General features: G+C 43.9%; 2 protein-coding genes across 2 annotated transcripts; both read right to left on the reverse strand.

Moving 5' to 3' along the window:
- Positions 1-102: 102 nt before the first annotated feature.
- LOC118233349 (eukaryotic translation initiation factor 3 subunit I) lies at positions 103-5,854 on the reverse strand. Its single transcript, XM_035428971.1, has 11 exons — positions 5,688-5,854; positions 4,593-4,685; positions 3,800-3,887; positions 3,391-3,456; positions 2,846-2,995; positions 2,434-2,561; positions 2,216-2,326; positions 1,903-1,992; positions 1,506-1,579; positions 889-981; positions 103-528 (listed from the first exon to the last, which is right to left on the reverse strand). The coding sequence occupies exons 1-11, from the start codon at positions 5,688-5,690 to the stop codon at positions 447-449; spliced, it is 978 nt and encodes a 325-aa protein (XP_035284862.1). The 5' UTR covers positions 5,691-5,854; the 3' UTR covers positions 103-446.
- Positions 5,855-6,475: 621 nt separating this feature from the next.
- On the reverse strand, positions 6,476-16,398 carry txlna (taxilin alpha). Its single transcript, XM_035430539.1, has 11 exons — positions 16,321-16,398; positions 15,248-15,430; positions 14,772-15,047; positions 14,538-14,629; positions 12,588-12,758; positions 11,537-11,731; positions 10,836-10,955; positions 10,322-10,396; positions 9,549-9,641; positions 9,346-9,441; positions 6,476-8,955 (listed from the first exon to the last, which is right to left on the reverse strand). The coding sequence occupies exons 2-11, from the start codon at positions 15,420-15,422 to the stop codon at positions 8,677-8,679; spliced, it is 1,572 nt and encodes a 523-aa protein (XP_035286430.1). The 5' UTR covers positions 15,423-15,430; positions 16,321-16,398; the 3' UTR covers positions 6,476-8,676.
- Positions 16,399-17,181: the final 783 nt, after the last annotated feature.

Here is a 17,181-nt window from a genome sequence, read left to right on the forward strand (position 1 = left end):
TGCACAGGAGCACATTTTCATTGTAATCATTTAAATGATGATACAATCTGTATTTAGAGGTAAAATCTGCAGTAGTTGAAATTGGAACTTGTAAGAAGCAAATACTTGGGAGCGAAACGTTTTATTAATAAATTTTCAAAGGTGTAGCATGTCAGTTCTAGAGGGTTCTCTAGGACCAATTTTTCATCATCCACAGCCTTCCTGAAGCCCTTTCAAAGTAGCACACCAAAATGTCAATGAACACCAGGGCTTAAGCCCTGGTTATCAGGGTATTCAACATAAATCATTTTATACCAAGAGTATTGAAAGTGTCCTCCGACAGAGGTATTCGGTCCTACTGATGTTCGTGTGCAAAGCTGAAATTGAGGAATGTTACGTGGGTCCTGTATATTGTTTCCAAGAGCGGTTTTATTATCGCAGCACTGTACTGACTTTGCTGCTGTTCCTTAGGCTTCCAGCTCAAAGTCAAAGTACTGTGGATCAAAGTAATGTAGCCTGACGTAGCCATCTTCTCCACCACTGCCGTAGCTGTAACACAAAGAATTTGGTGTTCAGGCACATGCACACATACATGCTGGCAATGCTAAGGACCTGAACCAGTGTAATGTTTTGTGAATATTATGGGATTACTATGATCTGGCCAGTAGAATGACTGCTATATGAAATCGGCAATATATAAACATTTGTTTAGCAGGTACTCTTCCTGGTTCTATACACCTATGTAAAGATTTTCACACCATTTGTCCAGAGTGCAGTGCTTTGTCTAATCAATAGGATACACGCACAACTTGTTTTTGGAAATGGAGGTTTTCCTGAATAAAGACAAGGACTGTGGACTGAGCAACAAAACTTTGATTGAGAGGACGCAAGGTTTACGGGAGAACCAACCTTTTCCCATCGGGATGGAATGCCACACAGTTGATGGGGCCAAAGTGTCCTTTCACCCTCCCAAACTCCTCTTCATAGGCAGCATGGAAGAACCTGGGGCAGGAGGAATCCATACCAATAAACCATCACAATATGAACATCTGGGCACCTGAAGGCCAGCCATCGCTTCTCTGAAAACCAGACTCCAGTACATATTGGGTCTGATGGACAGTGGCTACCTCACACAATCCACAGGGCCTTCACCATTCCCTGAGTTCAATTTGCAAATTCATAGGTAATCTTAAAAAGATGATATTGCCACCAGATGGCCTTTTAGTTGCAGGCCACAATTTAAGTAGCCTCTAAATTCTTAGTAGCTTGTAAGATTATTTATGAAGCTTTGACAGGCTGTAAAACCAGAATTAAACTGACCCTTCCCAAATGAACTTGACAGACAGAAATGTACCAGAATGGGCCGAGTTTGCCCCACAGAAAGCACAATTTCAGTTTCTGGTTTGTAGAGCTACCACTGTTGAGGCTTCTAAATACAGCAGAATCCCATTAAAATTTCAACCGACTGAGCATATACATCGCCGACCAAATAGTATTGCAATGTGGTTCCCTGACATCGGACTGACCTGGCCTCAAACTTGCCAATCCTGGTGGAGGTGGTTGTGACGTCCATAGCCTCCTGCCCACCACCCATGACCACCTGTAACACAGGAACAGCAACCGTGGAGGGGCACATTAGATACATGGATCATACTGCTAATTTGACTGTAGCTAATAAGTAGGAACTACAGACGCAGTTACTATCCCAAATTAACTCCACGTGCAAGACAGCAAAAAATAGAATAGGACTTATCACAATAAGTACAACTATAACATTTGGAATGGGGAGGAGGAATGTTTGGAAATCTGTACCCTCCACAATTAATAGGTACACCGTACGCAGGCAGCAAACATCAGTAAGATCCAAGTGTCCTTCATGTGAACATGCTAGAATGGTACAGAAGATAAAAACAGCTCTCTTACATGGTCCATGATTGGAGAGATGGCAGCAGAGTTGACAGGCCTTTCGGTCTTGAAAGTCTTGATGTGATCCAGCGATGTAGAGTCAAACAGCTGCAGGTAGAGGGCCAATAAGCACAGAGCAACTCAACATAGCAATCACACAGTGCACAGAGACAAATCAGGATAGGCTACCCAAACTGAAGGGCCAATCACAGAGTAAAGCAGCTCAGGACAAAAACAACCAGTACCTAATGGTCATTTTATCACCTTAATTAGAACCAGTGGAGAAAAAAAAAAGCTTGGATTCTTCCGTCCTCAGTTAGTTGGTACAGACCTTGGCAGTGTTGTCTTTGGAGGCGGTGACGACCATGGTGAGATCCACTGAGGGCTGGATGTCGTTAATCTGCTTGGAGTGCTCCTTCACCTTTTTAAGAATTTCCCCGGACTGCACAGGAGAAACACATCGTTGTTAACTGAAAGTTCAGGAATTTGCCACAGACAAACAGTAGAGCAGAAGTTAAGGACCACATTCCCTGGTGAAAGCCACAGTACCTTGGCACTGAACTGATTGATTTCTCCGTTCTCATGACCAGCGATGACAAACTCCCCCAGCGGCCCCCACACAGCGCTGGTGATTTTGGACTCGCTGCAGGGCACTGAAACGTAAGGCTGGTTGTCCTCTGGGGCAGCGGAGGATGGGGAGGGGTACAAAAGAGAGGGAGGTGGTTAAAAAAGTGTAAACAAAGGAATTGCATAAATGTTGAATTGCATAAAAGTAGTCAGTGTCACACAAAAGTAAATAACACATTAGACCAGTAACCAGCGCTAATTTGGGAGTCACCAACTACTTGGTGCATAAAGTCTCACATGTGAATGTCTGCCATATTAACATGCTGTGTGTTTCAACACAGTAAAATAAGCTGAATAACACTGACAAAAGACATGACCTGGGGCTAGGGATTACCTATTTGCTGGGGGTCCCGAAGATCAAAGAAGTTCATGAAGCACTGGTACCCCATCTGCTTGTCTGTGGAGAACATGATGATGTTCCCACTGAAGTCGAACCCGCAGGTCCTGACTGCAGAACTAGTTTCCAGCAGGGCCAACTGTTTACCTGCTCAAAGGTAAAAAAAGATGTTAAGGTCAGGTTGAACTCGATTCTGTTTTTATCTAATATGCAACTCAAGTGCCAAGTCAGTGAATCACCCTGCACTAAACGTAGCCTTGTACAACCACACAAGCATTACTGTATAACAATCATAAGACTGCTCCACTTACTCTTCCCTGATGGTCAGCAGCCTTTCACCATGATCTCTCCATTTAAAAAAATATTCCTCTCAAGATTCAATGCAGCAACATACAGCATTCTCAGTCAGAGCCTTTCATTTACTCAACCAGGCCTGTTTGGGCTATTAAGCTACTTTTTCAAGGTGGACATACAGTATATTCTGAGGTACATTACTTTCAAAATATTTTGTGAGAACAAAAGTAGCATACTGTACTACTTGCCTGTCTCACAGTCCCATAGCCTGCAACTGTTGTCAGCAGACCCGGTCAGCACGTTCTTGGTGTCCCCTAAGTCTTCAGTTAAAGGAAACATACACTTTGCAATCATCCCCAGATAGCCCCCTCCAATAAATCAGGACAGTCAGAATTATAACTGAATTCAACGGAGTAAAATGCTCAAATTATAAAGCATATCCAGTTAAGTAATTTAAATAGTCTATTTTGTAACCTTAAACATAATACAAGCAATCCTCTGTTAAATTGGTAATCAAATGTCAAAACACACTCATAGTCCCACAGAACAGTTACCAAGATAAACCCAGAAACATGACAAAGGTTTAAAACATTAAACGTGTTGTGCTGTCAATGCCGCAGAACCCAGTCTTTTTTTTTTTTTTCGCAGGAAGGATACAGTCGGCATCCACACACCAGACAGCACCTGTGTGACCATTGTAAGTGCCCAGTCTCTCCCCATTGACTGAGTACCACACATTAACAACCTGCATAAAACAAACCGTGGTGAACACTTAGGACCAGCTAAAAGCATAACATCACGACATATTCAAAATGCTCTAACATTTCAACCTGGACTCATTACTCCATTAAAAGAAAGTAACTGCTCTCACTATCTTAATTTAATATGCATATTCAAAATGTAAAATTTTGAATGAATCTAAAGTGCCCTACAAACAGTATATAAATAAGAATATCACATTTTGACTTGTAATCCACCAATTGGTTTGGCTGTATAACATGTTTATTATTATATATCAGGTGTCAAAATAAATTGTGAATGCATGCTGTTTCAGCGACATTCAAATTCTGAAAGAGGCCAGTATTTTGATAAAACAATGCAATTCAAAATACCAAAATACAATGACAACATATACCCAGTTAGCCATTTACTGCAGTACATTTTAAGAAAAATATGAGTGCCAATTTAATAGCCAGCTAACTGGACAAATACAGTCGTGATTTGGTTGGATACTGAATCAGAATACTGGAAATGAAAAAGACACCCTCAGGTACATGCCGCAGGCTTGCTGTAGTTTCTGCTCAATGCAGTTTAGGTTACAGGTCTAGAAATATTTACAGAGAGAAATCACAGGGATAAAAGTCACGCCTGTTGGTCCATCCATTTTACCTGGGGCTAATCCTTACAGGTCAACCCATGATGCCCAAGAAGAAAAAGCTTATGTACTTACAGTATCTTTGGCGGCAGAAAACAACAAGTCTCCTTCTCTGTTGTACTTGATCTGTGTTATGGACCTTTCATGTCCCTGCAAGAGGATTGGCTTCTACAAGGAGGGAGAAGTGGATAACAATGTGAAACAGCTCAAAGAATTAGTCTCATACAGATGAAATGCAGAAGTGACATGGGAGGCATTGATATTGGTGGTCAGTATGAGCTTCCCTGTGTGAATAACTGGTCACTTCATCGTGTTGGTAAGCAAAACTGCCCATATAGGTCCCTCTCCGTTAACTAAATGATTATACCAACTTTGAAAGGCGAGGGAAAACTCGCCACCGCAACCTACGCACCTTCAAAAATTCCATATTCCCACCATACATAGCACTAGATAAATTATAAAGCTAGCTAGTCAAACACTGCTGTTGACAGACAGAGGACTACGTGCAAACGCGATGCATTACGAATTACAACAATTTTTAGTCTAGTCAACTAGCATTAACATTTTACAAATAAAGACAATGAAGTTGCACCATTTTAAATCTAGACTTAAACCTCCCATAAACAAAGTCGGCTATCACGCAACAGAAAGGCTGGGCACCAAAATACATACACACCAATACAAATTGGACATATAGATGCCTATTCAATCAATCTTGACTGTGAGAAAGCCATCCACACATATGTTTGGCCTGTCCATGTACTGTACGCTTATATACACACAGAGCCAAGTGACTTGAAAGAATTGAGGAAATATTGGGTAGCATTGCTTTGGAATACATGTTATTAAATTTCGGTGAGGCAAGATAGCCTATATTGTTTGTAGTACCGTAACTTGGCGTCATTTTGATATCAATACTTTTAATGGCAGGCCTGGATTTTGGCAGTTTGAATGAATGAGTTACAGACGGTGTATGTCTTGTATGTGTGAGTAACTTGGCATTTTTGTACGTTGAAAACGTGTTTTTAATGAGATCATACATGCTCAATCAATCCTCCTAGCATAGATTAGCTAAACAGAAATCCTTCAGCTAGCAAGCTAACGCTAATGTTACACAAGGTAACGTTATGCCATACTAACAAAACAGCATTTTCCTGACAAATTGCTTACCATTTTCACGGGTAGATGTCTCTCCACCTATTTCAGAGAAGCAACCAAAGCTATCGTCTTCCTTAAAATATGAATCGGGCGAACTCTTTTCCAAGGCCCTAACAACAGCGTGCTCTTTTCCAATCCGGCATAAAACTAAAGGGCGGAAGTAATCGTCGTATCAGAGGTTAAAGGAACAGGAAGTGCGTTTAAGCCACTGAACTCTTCAGAAGACTTAACATTACCAGTGAAGCTCCCAAACTCCAGTGGTTATTGGAGGCGTTGCAGTCTAAGACTTGGGTGCCAAAAAGCAAATTTACTAATTGAAATCTATTCAAAACTATTAATTTACCCAGGCGAAATTATGCTATTTTTGGAAGTGCTTTTACATTTTAAGTTATTCACCCTGAATTACTCTTCAGTGACGTTAAAAAAATGTCAAAAATCCTATTCACCGCTTCACCTTTAGGTACCTAGTGCGAATGCTATGATACCAAAAAGGCTCATAGTCAAACATGGCAGCCCTCATAAACGGGCTTCATGAGCAGCTCCCATAGGAATTCATGGAACCGGTAAACGGAAACTACCTCCAGTTGTTGTATATCTCGATGGTTTAAACAGAGATTGTGATTAAACGGTGTCCGGTTTAATGCACAGAACTGTGGTGTCGATCATGGAACGCTCTATTGTGGTCTAAGGCCAGTTCACAATGACCATCATAGAATATACTCACACTACCTTTGAGCATTAAATTCTCAGTTAAACTGAATGTGACTAAATAAAAGTAATAACAGAAGATCAAAGTCAAATTATTTTTTCATTCATGTTTTAATTCTAAAGACATACAGAGACAAAACAACGGAAATGGAAGTACAGCACACACCTTTTAAAACATAGCAATGCAATCTTTGGTACCTGATGAATATAGTGTTGCCCCTAAATGAGCATGAGGTGTAAGTATGAAACAAGTATAATGTGGATAAAGATAATAAGAGACAACAAACTGGATAAAGCGTGTGTTTTATTGATAATGCAGAATCTGAATAAAATCACCTGGAGTTGCTTCAAAATTGTTACTGTTTAAGTGAAGCCTACACTAAAAGGCTATGCAAAAAAAAAAAAAAAACATTATAAGCCAAATTCTGGAAGACTCAGGTCAATGGCCTTAATCTGACTTAGGGGACATTAGTGTTAAACAAACAGATGCATCTGGCATCCGATATGTATAAATGCATCACATAAATCATTCTGGCGAACTGCCCAGAAATGACACGATATTACGCTGTCAAACACATAAAATTAAAACACTTTTTCTTTCAAGTGTCATTATCTCCATTTTCCCCACAGGACACACATCAGGAGTGTTAGAAAAAGGAGAGTTTACAATCTGGGCTTCACTGAGAAGACAGTGGCTTGAAATGCATTTCACAACTACAGCACATCATTGTAGTCCCAACAGGGGAGTAATTATCCTCCTGGGCATTTACTGTTACTGACCAAGATAAACACAAACTGAAGATTTATTCCGAAAAATGAGGTCATTGACAGCAAACTGGGCAACGAGGTGCAAATGAACAGTGTGTCATATTAAGTGAAAGATACATTCTTTTTTTCTGGTGACTGATGGAAACCAGTACCTTGTAAAGTACTTTTAAATAAAAAAAACAAAACAATTCACACACAGTTGAGAGGCTGGAATTGCATAGAAAAAGAGACCTGGTTTCACTGACTTTCATTTGCTGTCCTGCACTGAAAATCTAGGAGACTGACCACCACTATACTACAGGGTACTTTAATAAATAAAAAAAGGATCCCTTGCATATCTACGCTTCATTTCCTCAGATCTTACAAAAATAAATAAAAATAATAATATTCAAATTGTTTGATCTAGGAAATTCTAATGCAAGGCCAAAAACTGCAGCTTCTCTGTATAAACTTTTAAACTTTGTGTGTTTATTTTCTTGAGCATGAACAGCAAAATAATGCATTTGTAGAAAATACCTTCATTTATTCCTGTTTGTATTGGGATTTTTATGACTTTTTGCAGTTATAGGAATGAGAGTGAACATAACTGAAACATTGGTCCAAAAATTATGCTATTAGCTTAAAAACGTAATAATCAACATTTTATATGATTAAGAAAATCGTATAAATAGGAAAATAGTTGTGTTCTTGTTGCAGAAACAGACTTATAACTCACTGTGTGATAGAAAAGATAAATATAAACTACAACTGTAGGTGAACTCTGCAACATATAAAAAGGTGCAAAAAAAGATTAACAAAAACATTGTAAATGAAAAGTTTGGAGTTTCAAGAGAACTTCATAATTGTGTTGCTCTTGAAGCCCCAGGATTACAGGTTTTTAATAGTTATGTGAATCAGAGTCTTTGCTCAATTACTTTGTCCCCCAAATCCTAGCTCAAGCCAATTTTGAGTTCTGAGGCTTTGGACGTTATTCAAAGCCGGCTATGAAGCAGACGTTTCTTTACTCTACACGGACAGCTCACCCCACAAATTGCGAAGCCAGACCGTCACACAGCAGCTTTCCAAACACAAGTTAAGGCAGCAAATGAAAAAGGGCCTGACGGAGGTACTAGCCATGCTCTCGCTGCTGTAACGCGCAGTGCTCACCCTGCATCACTGGCCATCCAGTGCAACAGCAGCAGCTCAGTTCAAGGGGTGGTCAGCCAAGACATATCCACACAAGTACAGCGCGGACGCACACACCAACACACTCAAAGCGCTTTGTGATCGCGTTGGGCAAACAGCCACTTGCCTCCTTGCATTGCTCGGCATGTAAAAGCAGGGAATGTTCGTGAATGTGTGCTTTACAGAAAGGAAATTAGGGGTGGGGGGAGGGAGGCAAAAATAACAATGGAGGCACGATCCTGAGGGAAAGTTAGTTTCCTGTCAAGATGTGGTCCCTCCAAAAACAAAGATGGTGAAATGTTGCTGCAGCAGAAGACTGGGAAAGGGGGACAGGGAGGTGGGCGAGCGGGAGACCGGCGGCTCATTCCTGGGCCGGCAGGGCGCAGGCCTCGCCCGGGGCCTCCGGGCCGCAGTGGCACGGCGGGGGGCAGGCGGCGTGGGCGGGCGGAGTCTCTGGGTCGGGGCTGCTGAGGACTCTGGGGCTGCCCTCGTCAGAGTCCGTGGCCTGCGGGCCCTGGCTGCCCACGCACTGCACCTTCTTGCTGAGCTCATTGCGTTCGGTCTGCAGGGCCCGGCACAGCTTCTCCAGCCGCTGCACCTTCCCCTGCAGGCTCTCCAGCTCCCCGTCCCGCAGCGTCTTCTGTACAACACACCGCCACATCGCGCTGCGTTAGTCATGAGCGCGCACACAAACCTTACAGGACACACGATTGCCCCGCCCGCCCACTCACTCACTCCAGACCACTGGCCTCAAATGACTCACAACAGCCTCATCTGTAAATAGTTATAACAACAAAAACACAGGCGTCCCTCTCCCTTAAACCATACACACAACAATAGAAAGGCATGCCTCACCTGGTGCAGAAAGCACTTTCACATATTAGCATATCGACCTTTCGTCCCTCTCTAGCAGTAGAGAGGAGAGATGGCACCATTGGCTAAACTCAGCTGCAGACTGTACCCACCACTCAGCGACAGGGCCCACCAGTGTTTCTGAATTTCTTGACAAAATGAGAGGCGCTGCTCTTACCTCCTCTGCCATCTCCAGAAGAGCCTTGTTGCTGCTCTCCCATCTTGACCGGTACATTGTGGTCTCTTTCTCCAGCTTCTTAATCTTCTTGGTCATCTGTAGGCAAAAGCACGATCAGCTGGAGTACAGCACCGTGACACGGCTGGCAGAGCAAGCTCTCCCCCGGACATCAGTCTTGTTCACTCTCGCTCACGCTCGCTCACCTTCTCCATTTCCTGCTTGAATGTTGTGAACACCTCGTTGCTTTTGGAAAGTGTGTTCTGGAACTCTTCAAACTTCTCTGTATACAATGACAACTGGCGAGAGAAATGTTTAATAAGGGAATGTCATCATGAAGATAAAATGCAGTAGGTCTGAAATGACATTTAAACCTCCTATATTTAACAAGTGTTACCATAACTGAACACAAAGGACCCAACTGTATACTTCATTACACTGACAGGGTATTATATTAATCAATGTCCAGGGTAATTTAAGCTCTTCTCATCTGCAACCTAATTATACAGTCACTACAGAAGGGCTAGCTATCCTGTTCCTGGAGATCTACCATCCTGTAGGTTCTCATTTCAATCCTAATTTGGCACACTTATCTCTACTAATTTGCAGCTCGATGAAATCTCTATCTGTCGAATGATGTGTGCTTTGTTAGGGTTGGAATGAAAACGTACATGATGGTAAAATCTCCAGGAACAGGATTGGGCAGCCCTGCACTACAGGGTGCAGAAAAGGTATTACCACAGCATCCGATAACTGTTTCTCAGTGAAATGCACAGACGTTATGAATAAATATTAAAAAATACAAATATAAGTATAAATGCAGCACCCTGGCACAATGGAAAGCACTTTACGGTCACAGCCTTCAATCGATTACGCATAAGGACCATGCGTTCTGCTTGTGACACACGGACAAACTACAGTGCTCTGAAGTGAAGCTGTTTGGAGCACACAGGACCCACTCGGCACGACTGCCCCTCACCTGCTGCTTGAGGTGGACTTCCTGCTGCTTCATGAGCTCACACATCCGCTGGGACTCTACGGCCTCCTTCAGGAGCTGAGGGCAGAGACACCAGCCTCAGCACACGCGACAGCGCCAGCCGCCAACAGCAGTAAGAACAGCCTGACCACGTCGGTGACAGGGAACCACCGCAAACACGCAATCCGGGTCGTCTTCCAGGGTTGACTGGGAAGCCATTTATTTTTGTTTGCCTCTCTGCAAACTTGGCTATTTTGGTCTAACCAATATTGATGACGGATGAGATCCAGATCCTGAATAACTCCTGCACTGGCTGAATACATGTTTTCCTGTTGTTAAAAACGGACATTACTACAGGTGTACTGACCTCAAGAAGTCCTATAATTCTTGAGGTCAGTTAGACCAGGTCAAGGTCCAATAAAACCTCTTTCATAACCAAACCGAAAACTGTGCTGAACTCCTTTAAAACATTAGAGTGACATTATACTAAATGTGAAAGAAATGTGGCTTCACTCACAAAGTCTTTCTCCCTCTGGTGGCGGTCTTCAGACTCCTTTAGCAGCTCCTGGGCTTGGTGCAGCTTGGCATCCACCAGCTGCTGCTGCAGGTCCTTGTGTTTGAACACTTTATCTATATGCTGGGGGAGACAGGGAGAGCAGCATTTGCGTGTGTACGCTAGGCTACATCCACACTGGCCTTCTCAACACCTCCCTCCCCACCACTGCAGGAACACTCTGTGCTCCTGCACTTTGTAACTGCTGGTTTACAAACGGCCTTCACGGCCTGCCTACAGTGTTTGCTCAAGCCGCTGTGCCCAGACAGAGGCCTCCATCTGTAGCAGCACCCAACTGAGACTGCAAACCGCAGAAAACCCAAGCGGGCAGAGGAGCTTTCCTGCTTCGGTGGCTGGTGCGTCTTGCAGCCAGTCTATTTCATTTTCATTCAGTCAATTCAAGAACTGAAACTGAAATTCAACTGGCCCGTAGTTTTAATTAAAAGATTTATCAATGATTCAACTGAATCTCCATTCATTTCCTGAATTGAAATAGAATTGCAACTAACTCTACTTGCAGAGCGGCTCATTTAGCTGCAGAAAAGCCTGTTATGGCATCGGTTTCCCAGCTGCCCCGGACGTTCCTTAGGGTGCTGCCGCCCGTCTCTCCTCCAGCCGCTGCAGTGAGGCAGGGCGGGGGCCACAGCGCCCCCCGGTGGGCTCACCTCCTCCCGCAGCTCGTACTGCTCGATGAGCTTCTTGAGCTTGTCGGCCAGCTCCATGTTCTCCTGCCGCAGGCTGGCGTTGCGCTCGTTGTGCTGCTCCATCTGCGCCTGAATGTCGTTGAGCGTCACCTGGAAGTGCGAGGTCACCTCCTTCCTCTTCTCCTCCTCCACCCGGGCGCGCTGCATCCCGTCCTCCTGCACAGCCGCCGGTGGCAGTGGGGAAAAGCACTTCACATTATCAAAGGCAGACATTTACAGCCTACACAAAAGCCGTTTAGCAGACGCTCTTATCCACAGCAACTTACACAAACTACATTTTAACATCTACACATTATACAGCTGGACATATACTGAAGCAATTCAAGTATCAAGTACAAGTGTAGAATGGCAATGCCCTACCTGTGAATCAAACCGGCAACCTCTGTGTTACAAGCTCAGTTACGTCATCATCACACTACACTACATCAATGCGCTCATATAAATGTTTCGCCACTATGCGCCTTTAAGATCCTTTCCAATCTTGGCAGAGCATCAGTTGACACAGGGCAGCCAGCTCCTCCTACTTTGTTCTATGATATCACGTGACAGCTAAATAAACTCTGCTTGTAGATATAACATGACAGATCAAACATGCAAGAAATTAACTGCAGGGCGAACCTCAGAAGTGGATAGTGCTGACTGTACAGTCTCCATTTTACCGCATGTGCTTCTCCTTCTGAATACTGCCTGTCAGCATGTGCTTGTTCCCTATACCGTGATCTGTACTGCTTGACCACAAAGAACGTTCACAGAGGCTCTCACAGCATTAAATATGATCCATTGAGTTGTGCTGGTGCCTTTCCACCTTCCCTATGCTTCTTAAAATGATCTACAACATGTAGTACGTAGCTGTGCATCAGGCCTTTGTGCTCTGTGGTCGTGTGCCATTCTGGTCGAGTGCCTGATCGTGTGTTTATCTGAAGGCTGCACTTCCAGGTACAGAAACTGCCATGATGTCCGCTGCTGTAGTGCGATGTGCAGTGGCGTGCGGTCAAGTAGCGGTCGACCAGACCTTGAGCGTGCGGTTGTGTCTCTGCAGCTCCCTGCACAGGCTCTCCAGCTTGCTGCGAGCCAGGATGGCCTTGCTGTGCTCGTTCCTCAGGTGGTCCTTCTCCTGGATGAGCTGCGTCTGCTTCTTCTGCAGGGCCCGCATCTGCTTCTGAGAGTTACGGTGCTCCTCCAGCTGAAACAGGCATTCCACACAAACGTCACAGGCAGACCGATGTGGGGCCGTAAGGGCATCTGATCACTGAAGCTATTCCTCTGAGTTTTCCACTGCATGCGACTGAAACTCATACAGTGCGTTCACACAGCAAGCAACTCAGTTGACGAGTTGCCGGAAGTCCATTCATTCTCTATGTAGCTGAGCGGCGTGAAGCAACACGAGCAAATGAGCAACTGAGCAACCAAGGTTGCCCGAAAAATGCTGACCACAGTTTAACTTTTCACGGGCATTGCCTGATGAGTTTCAGGCATCCTATTTCCCCAACCGATATATCATTTCGCAAAATATTGTTCCGCTCAGTGAGGTGAAAAATGGACAAACAAATTATCATTATGGTACAATCACACCTGGTGTTATACAATGTTTCTAAAAAAAGAGTACAGGGACAAGCGTCTAAAAATGACACTTGGACGGCAGTTTCAACTTGCTTGCTAGCTAGTGAGAGAGATAGAGAGATCGCTAACTAGGTAGCTAACTAGTGAGAGAGAGATGGAAAGATTACACTATAGTGTACATTACATTACAGCAACAAAATAAAATGTAAATCTAAAATTGTACATCATCCCAACCCCTCCCCCACCCCCAGAACTGCACATGGGGCTTTTTAAATCAGTGTGCATTTCAGGAAGTGCTTTAAATACACCTTGTGATTTTAATTCACAAAATTTCTATCAAAATCACAGGGCTTGAACCATTTCTGCATGCTCTAAACCAGATGTCACAGTGCTTTCCTCACGTCACACATTCCGATGAGAAAAGCATTTGCTCAACGTTCAAATATTTATTAATTTAGTTTTTAGGCAGTGAAGGAATGAGAAGAAACAATAGCGGGTATCCCATCCTCTTCACTGCACTCATGAGCTCTCATGAGCTCTGTGCCCATTCCTGCTACACCTGCTCAGGCTGTCTGGCACTGGCTGCATGCCAGTTTCCCTTACCCAGCGCTGCTGCTCAGAGATCAATACCACAGCACAATTCGCAGGCTGAGGAAACAAAGATCTTCTCCTCTGCTAGCCAAGAAATCTCTCACAGCACGTTTTTCCACGAGTAATATTACATTATGTGTTCACAGGTTACAATTACAGATGCTGTTTTTGGGGTCGATGAGGTTTTGAAATTCAGTGGCTGGGGCAGGTACTCTGAAATCAGAAACAATGTGGGTTTGTTGCTCCCCTGCCAGGCTTTTTAAGAGACTAAGCACTGCCTCCCTGGCAGGCACTATGAGTGCTATGAGCTCCAAGTTTCCTTCTCGATAACCAGATAAAGCAAAAGCAACTGAGAACTGATTGAATCCACCATTAAAAGCCATTAATTGAACATTATTCTAAAAATACTTCTGCTGACATTGATTTTAAGAAAGGCGATTGAAGTACTACTGTGTATGCATTCAAGGATGAAATCATGGAATTCTGTTGGGGGAGTTTTTACTATGTTGGTGATGAGCTTTCAGAGTTAAAACAGTGAGCCAGGACCTTGGTTTAACATCTAATCCAAAAAAACCTTATGCAACACAACACCCCATCACTGCTCCAGGATATTCCATTTTATTGGTCCAGAAGAAAGAGTACCCCCCCCCCCCAACTGACCCAACAAAACCCCTCTTTCTAAGGAGCATTTCCCAGCCAAGTACCAACCAAATCTAAACCCACTTAGTTTAAAGAACTGTAACATGAGAAGGCTATAGGGTATTACGGTTGCTGGTGCAATTTCAGTGATGGGCAGGGAGTTCAGACTCACCAGTTCAGCATACTTCTTGCAGAGGCCTGCCAGTTTCTCTTCCGGTGTGCTCAGAGTATTGAGGGTCTGCATCAAGAGGGTGATCTCCTTTCCTGAGACATCAAAGCACAAACCACTCAAACACCTGACCACAAACCCTTAAGAACACATAACCTAAGCTTTGCTGCTGTTAACGGCGAAAATATCGAGAGGACACAAATCTGGCCTCCACGGCAGCAGACTGTCGGGGCCTACCTAATCCCTTGACTTTCTTCTTCTCCTGCATTTTCTTCTGGTCCTTTTCCGCGATGCTTCCGTTCAGTTTGGGCACCTCTGGCTTGCCGCCCTCTTTGTCGGCCACGCCGTTGACCTCGAGGCCGTCGGGCTGGCCGTTGCAGCCCTCGGGGACCTCGGGCAGGGCCCCGTCTTCGCCGCTGTCCTCCAGGCAGTACGTGCTGAGGATGTCCTCCAGCTGCCTGCTCAGCTCCTCGGCCATGTCGCAGGAGGACGGCGGCACCACCGCCTCCACCTCTGCGCGTGACGAAGGAGGGACACATCCTTTACTGCACCTCGGCACCTCTTCACGCACACACAAACACACGCTCTCACAAACCCGCCACACATTCAACCAGGCCAGTCACAGCCTTCACAATGGACTGTGTTTTCACTCTGGGGCTTACATGCCTTTGTGTATCAGACTGCATGTTTGATGAGACGGGAGAGTGCCTTACCGCCGTTCTTTGCCTGCTCTTCCACTGGCGGGGTGACAGACTGCTGTTCATCTGTTCCCTCTGGACTGCCTGGGCTCTCCGGAGCCACAGCGCTTCCTCCAGTCACCTCCTCTGAACTGGGCTGTGCCTCTCCACCGCACTCCTGCTCCTGGCCCTCACTATTCTGCTTCTTCATGTTTCAGCCTGAATACACACAGTGCAAGGCACAATGACCCTGACGCTCTGAATCGCTAATAAATTGTAATAACATGTCTGCTGAAAACAACAATGTAATAAGCAAGTGTCCTCCAGTGCGTGTTGTAAGTGAACTACTGTAATATATGGGGAAGAAAACGAACTGGTACAGGCCATTGACTACATGCATGATACGGCAGCTACATTCCCACCATAGTCGTCATCATCAAGTTAATACATCGCTTAACGTAAATAAAGGTCTACTGAAAGCAGCCACTCGAAAACAAAACTAAACTGGTAGACAGCCGTTGCCCAGTGTCCGCTTAAGTTCACTCTCCGGTTTACGCAATTATGTCATCCTGCCCTTCGCAAACATAGAAGAAACTCCTATCAAGCAAGCATTTCGTTGATCTTATGACAAAAAAACTAGCATGCGTATTGACGACCGATAAGCTAACGGGAATTACGACAGCCTTGACGATAGTTGGCCAAGTTACAAGCGAGCAAACAGGATAACGAAAGTCAGGAATGCTAACGTTATCCTGTAACCTACTTTAAGGCAAACAGATACATATAAGTTAGCTAAGTAAGATTATCCAATATGTTGCTTTTGCTGTAAATAAGAGGAAACGAATAAAAAATTGAAAATACATTTCGCCAGCTAGTTAGCAAGCTAGCCGTGCTACGGAAATAAATTGCTAGCCAACACAGCCCATGTAAATTAGCATAGACAGCTAACGTAAGACTAGTCTTGAAGAAGCTAAACTAGTAACATTTAACAAATTCTGAGACAATAGCGAGACATAAACGAAAATATAATGCTAGCAGGTTTAAGGACTAATGTTAGGTAAAACGAATCAATTTATTACAATGTAGCATTCTAACAGTTGGGTTTTTACCTGAGTCGTTTCAAGTAACCACAACAATTTCACTTCAACTGAGCTTCGCTGCCAACTGACACGGGAAATGCCGGAAAAATGCGAACTGTGATTGGTTAAAGAGCAACGGAAGTTGCTAAGTTTCGTCAAAAGACGCGCACGGAAAATAAAAAAGAGGCTGACCGGACCCGTAGGGTTTACTGGGAAATGTTGTTTTTATGGAAGATATATTTACATTCTTCGTTTAAAAGCCTTTTTTTTTTTTTAAACCGTGTTCAGTTTTCTGTTTGCTGCCAAATCACTTACCAGGACTGCAGACTGTTCATTTATAATTTTTTTCACTGAGTTAGCATGTTAACTTGCTAAAAATGTTATGTTTTTGAATTTGTCATATTTTACATAAATAAGAAAACAATGCATGTTAATGCTTATTTTAAATCCTTTGTGAATCAGTTTTTTTAAATGCCCCGAATCACAAGTTGCCTGAAAATCCAGGGCGAAATTATCTGCTCTTTACACTTTCACACATGCAAAAATATTTCCAGTTTCTTAGTGCAAGGGTTTCAATCTCTCCCGAGGGATCGCCATCCATGTTTGTGTGTGTGTGTGTGTGTGTGTGTGTGTAAGTGTGTATTCATTCCATCTGGTAGCCTTAGATGGACCTGATCCCCTGGTCAGGTGCCCTATCCCTTGCAATTATTCTATCACTCCTATCCTATGACTAATTGTGCAGATGAGCACAGTCACTTCAAGGCCAGATGAGGTACTCAGCAGAAAGTGGTGTTGGGAGATTGGTGATTGCAAACGTGGTGAGAAGAAATTGGTGGACACATTCTGTGTGTGTAAGTAAAGTGCAGGGTTTCCGATTCTTGCTAATAAAAG

The sequence above is a fragment of the Anguilla anguilla genome, chromosome 8, assembly GCF_013347855.1.
Source record: "Anguilla anguilla isolate fAngAng1 chromosome 8, fAngAng1.pri, whole genome shotgun sequence".
NCBI lineage: Eukaryota > Metazoa > Chordata > Actinopteri > Anguilliformes > Anguillidae > Anguilla > Anguilla anguilla.

Coding starts and splice junctions, on each gene's coding strand:
- txlna (XM_035430539.1), bottom strand. CDS start 15,422: ATGAAGAAGCAGAATAGTGAGGGCCAGGAGCAGGAGTGCGGTGGAGAG. Junction 12,759..14,537: donor GCAAGAAGTATGCTGAACTG/GTGAGTCTGAAC, acceptor TGCCTGTTTCAG/CTGGAGGAGCACCGTAACTC. Junction 8,956..9,345: donor TTCTGGAGATGGCAGAGGAG/GTAAGAGCAGCG, acceptor TGTGTTGTACAG/AAGACGCTGCGGGACGGGGA.
- LOC118233349 (XM_035428971.1), bottom strand. Junction 3,457..3,799: donor CTGGTGTGTGGATGCCGACT/GTATCCTTCCTG, acceptor CTGAAGACTTAG/GGGACACCAAGAACGTGCTG. Junction 2,327..2,433: donor TCAATCAGTTCAGTGCCAAG/GTACTGTGGCTT, acceptor TCTCCTGTGCAG/TCCGGGGAAATTCTTAAAAA.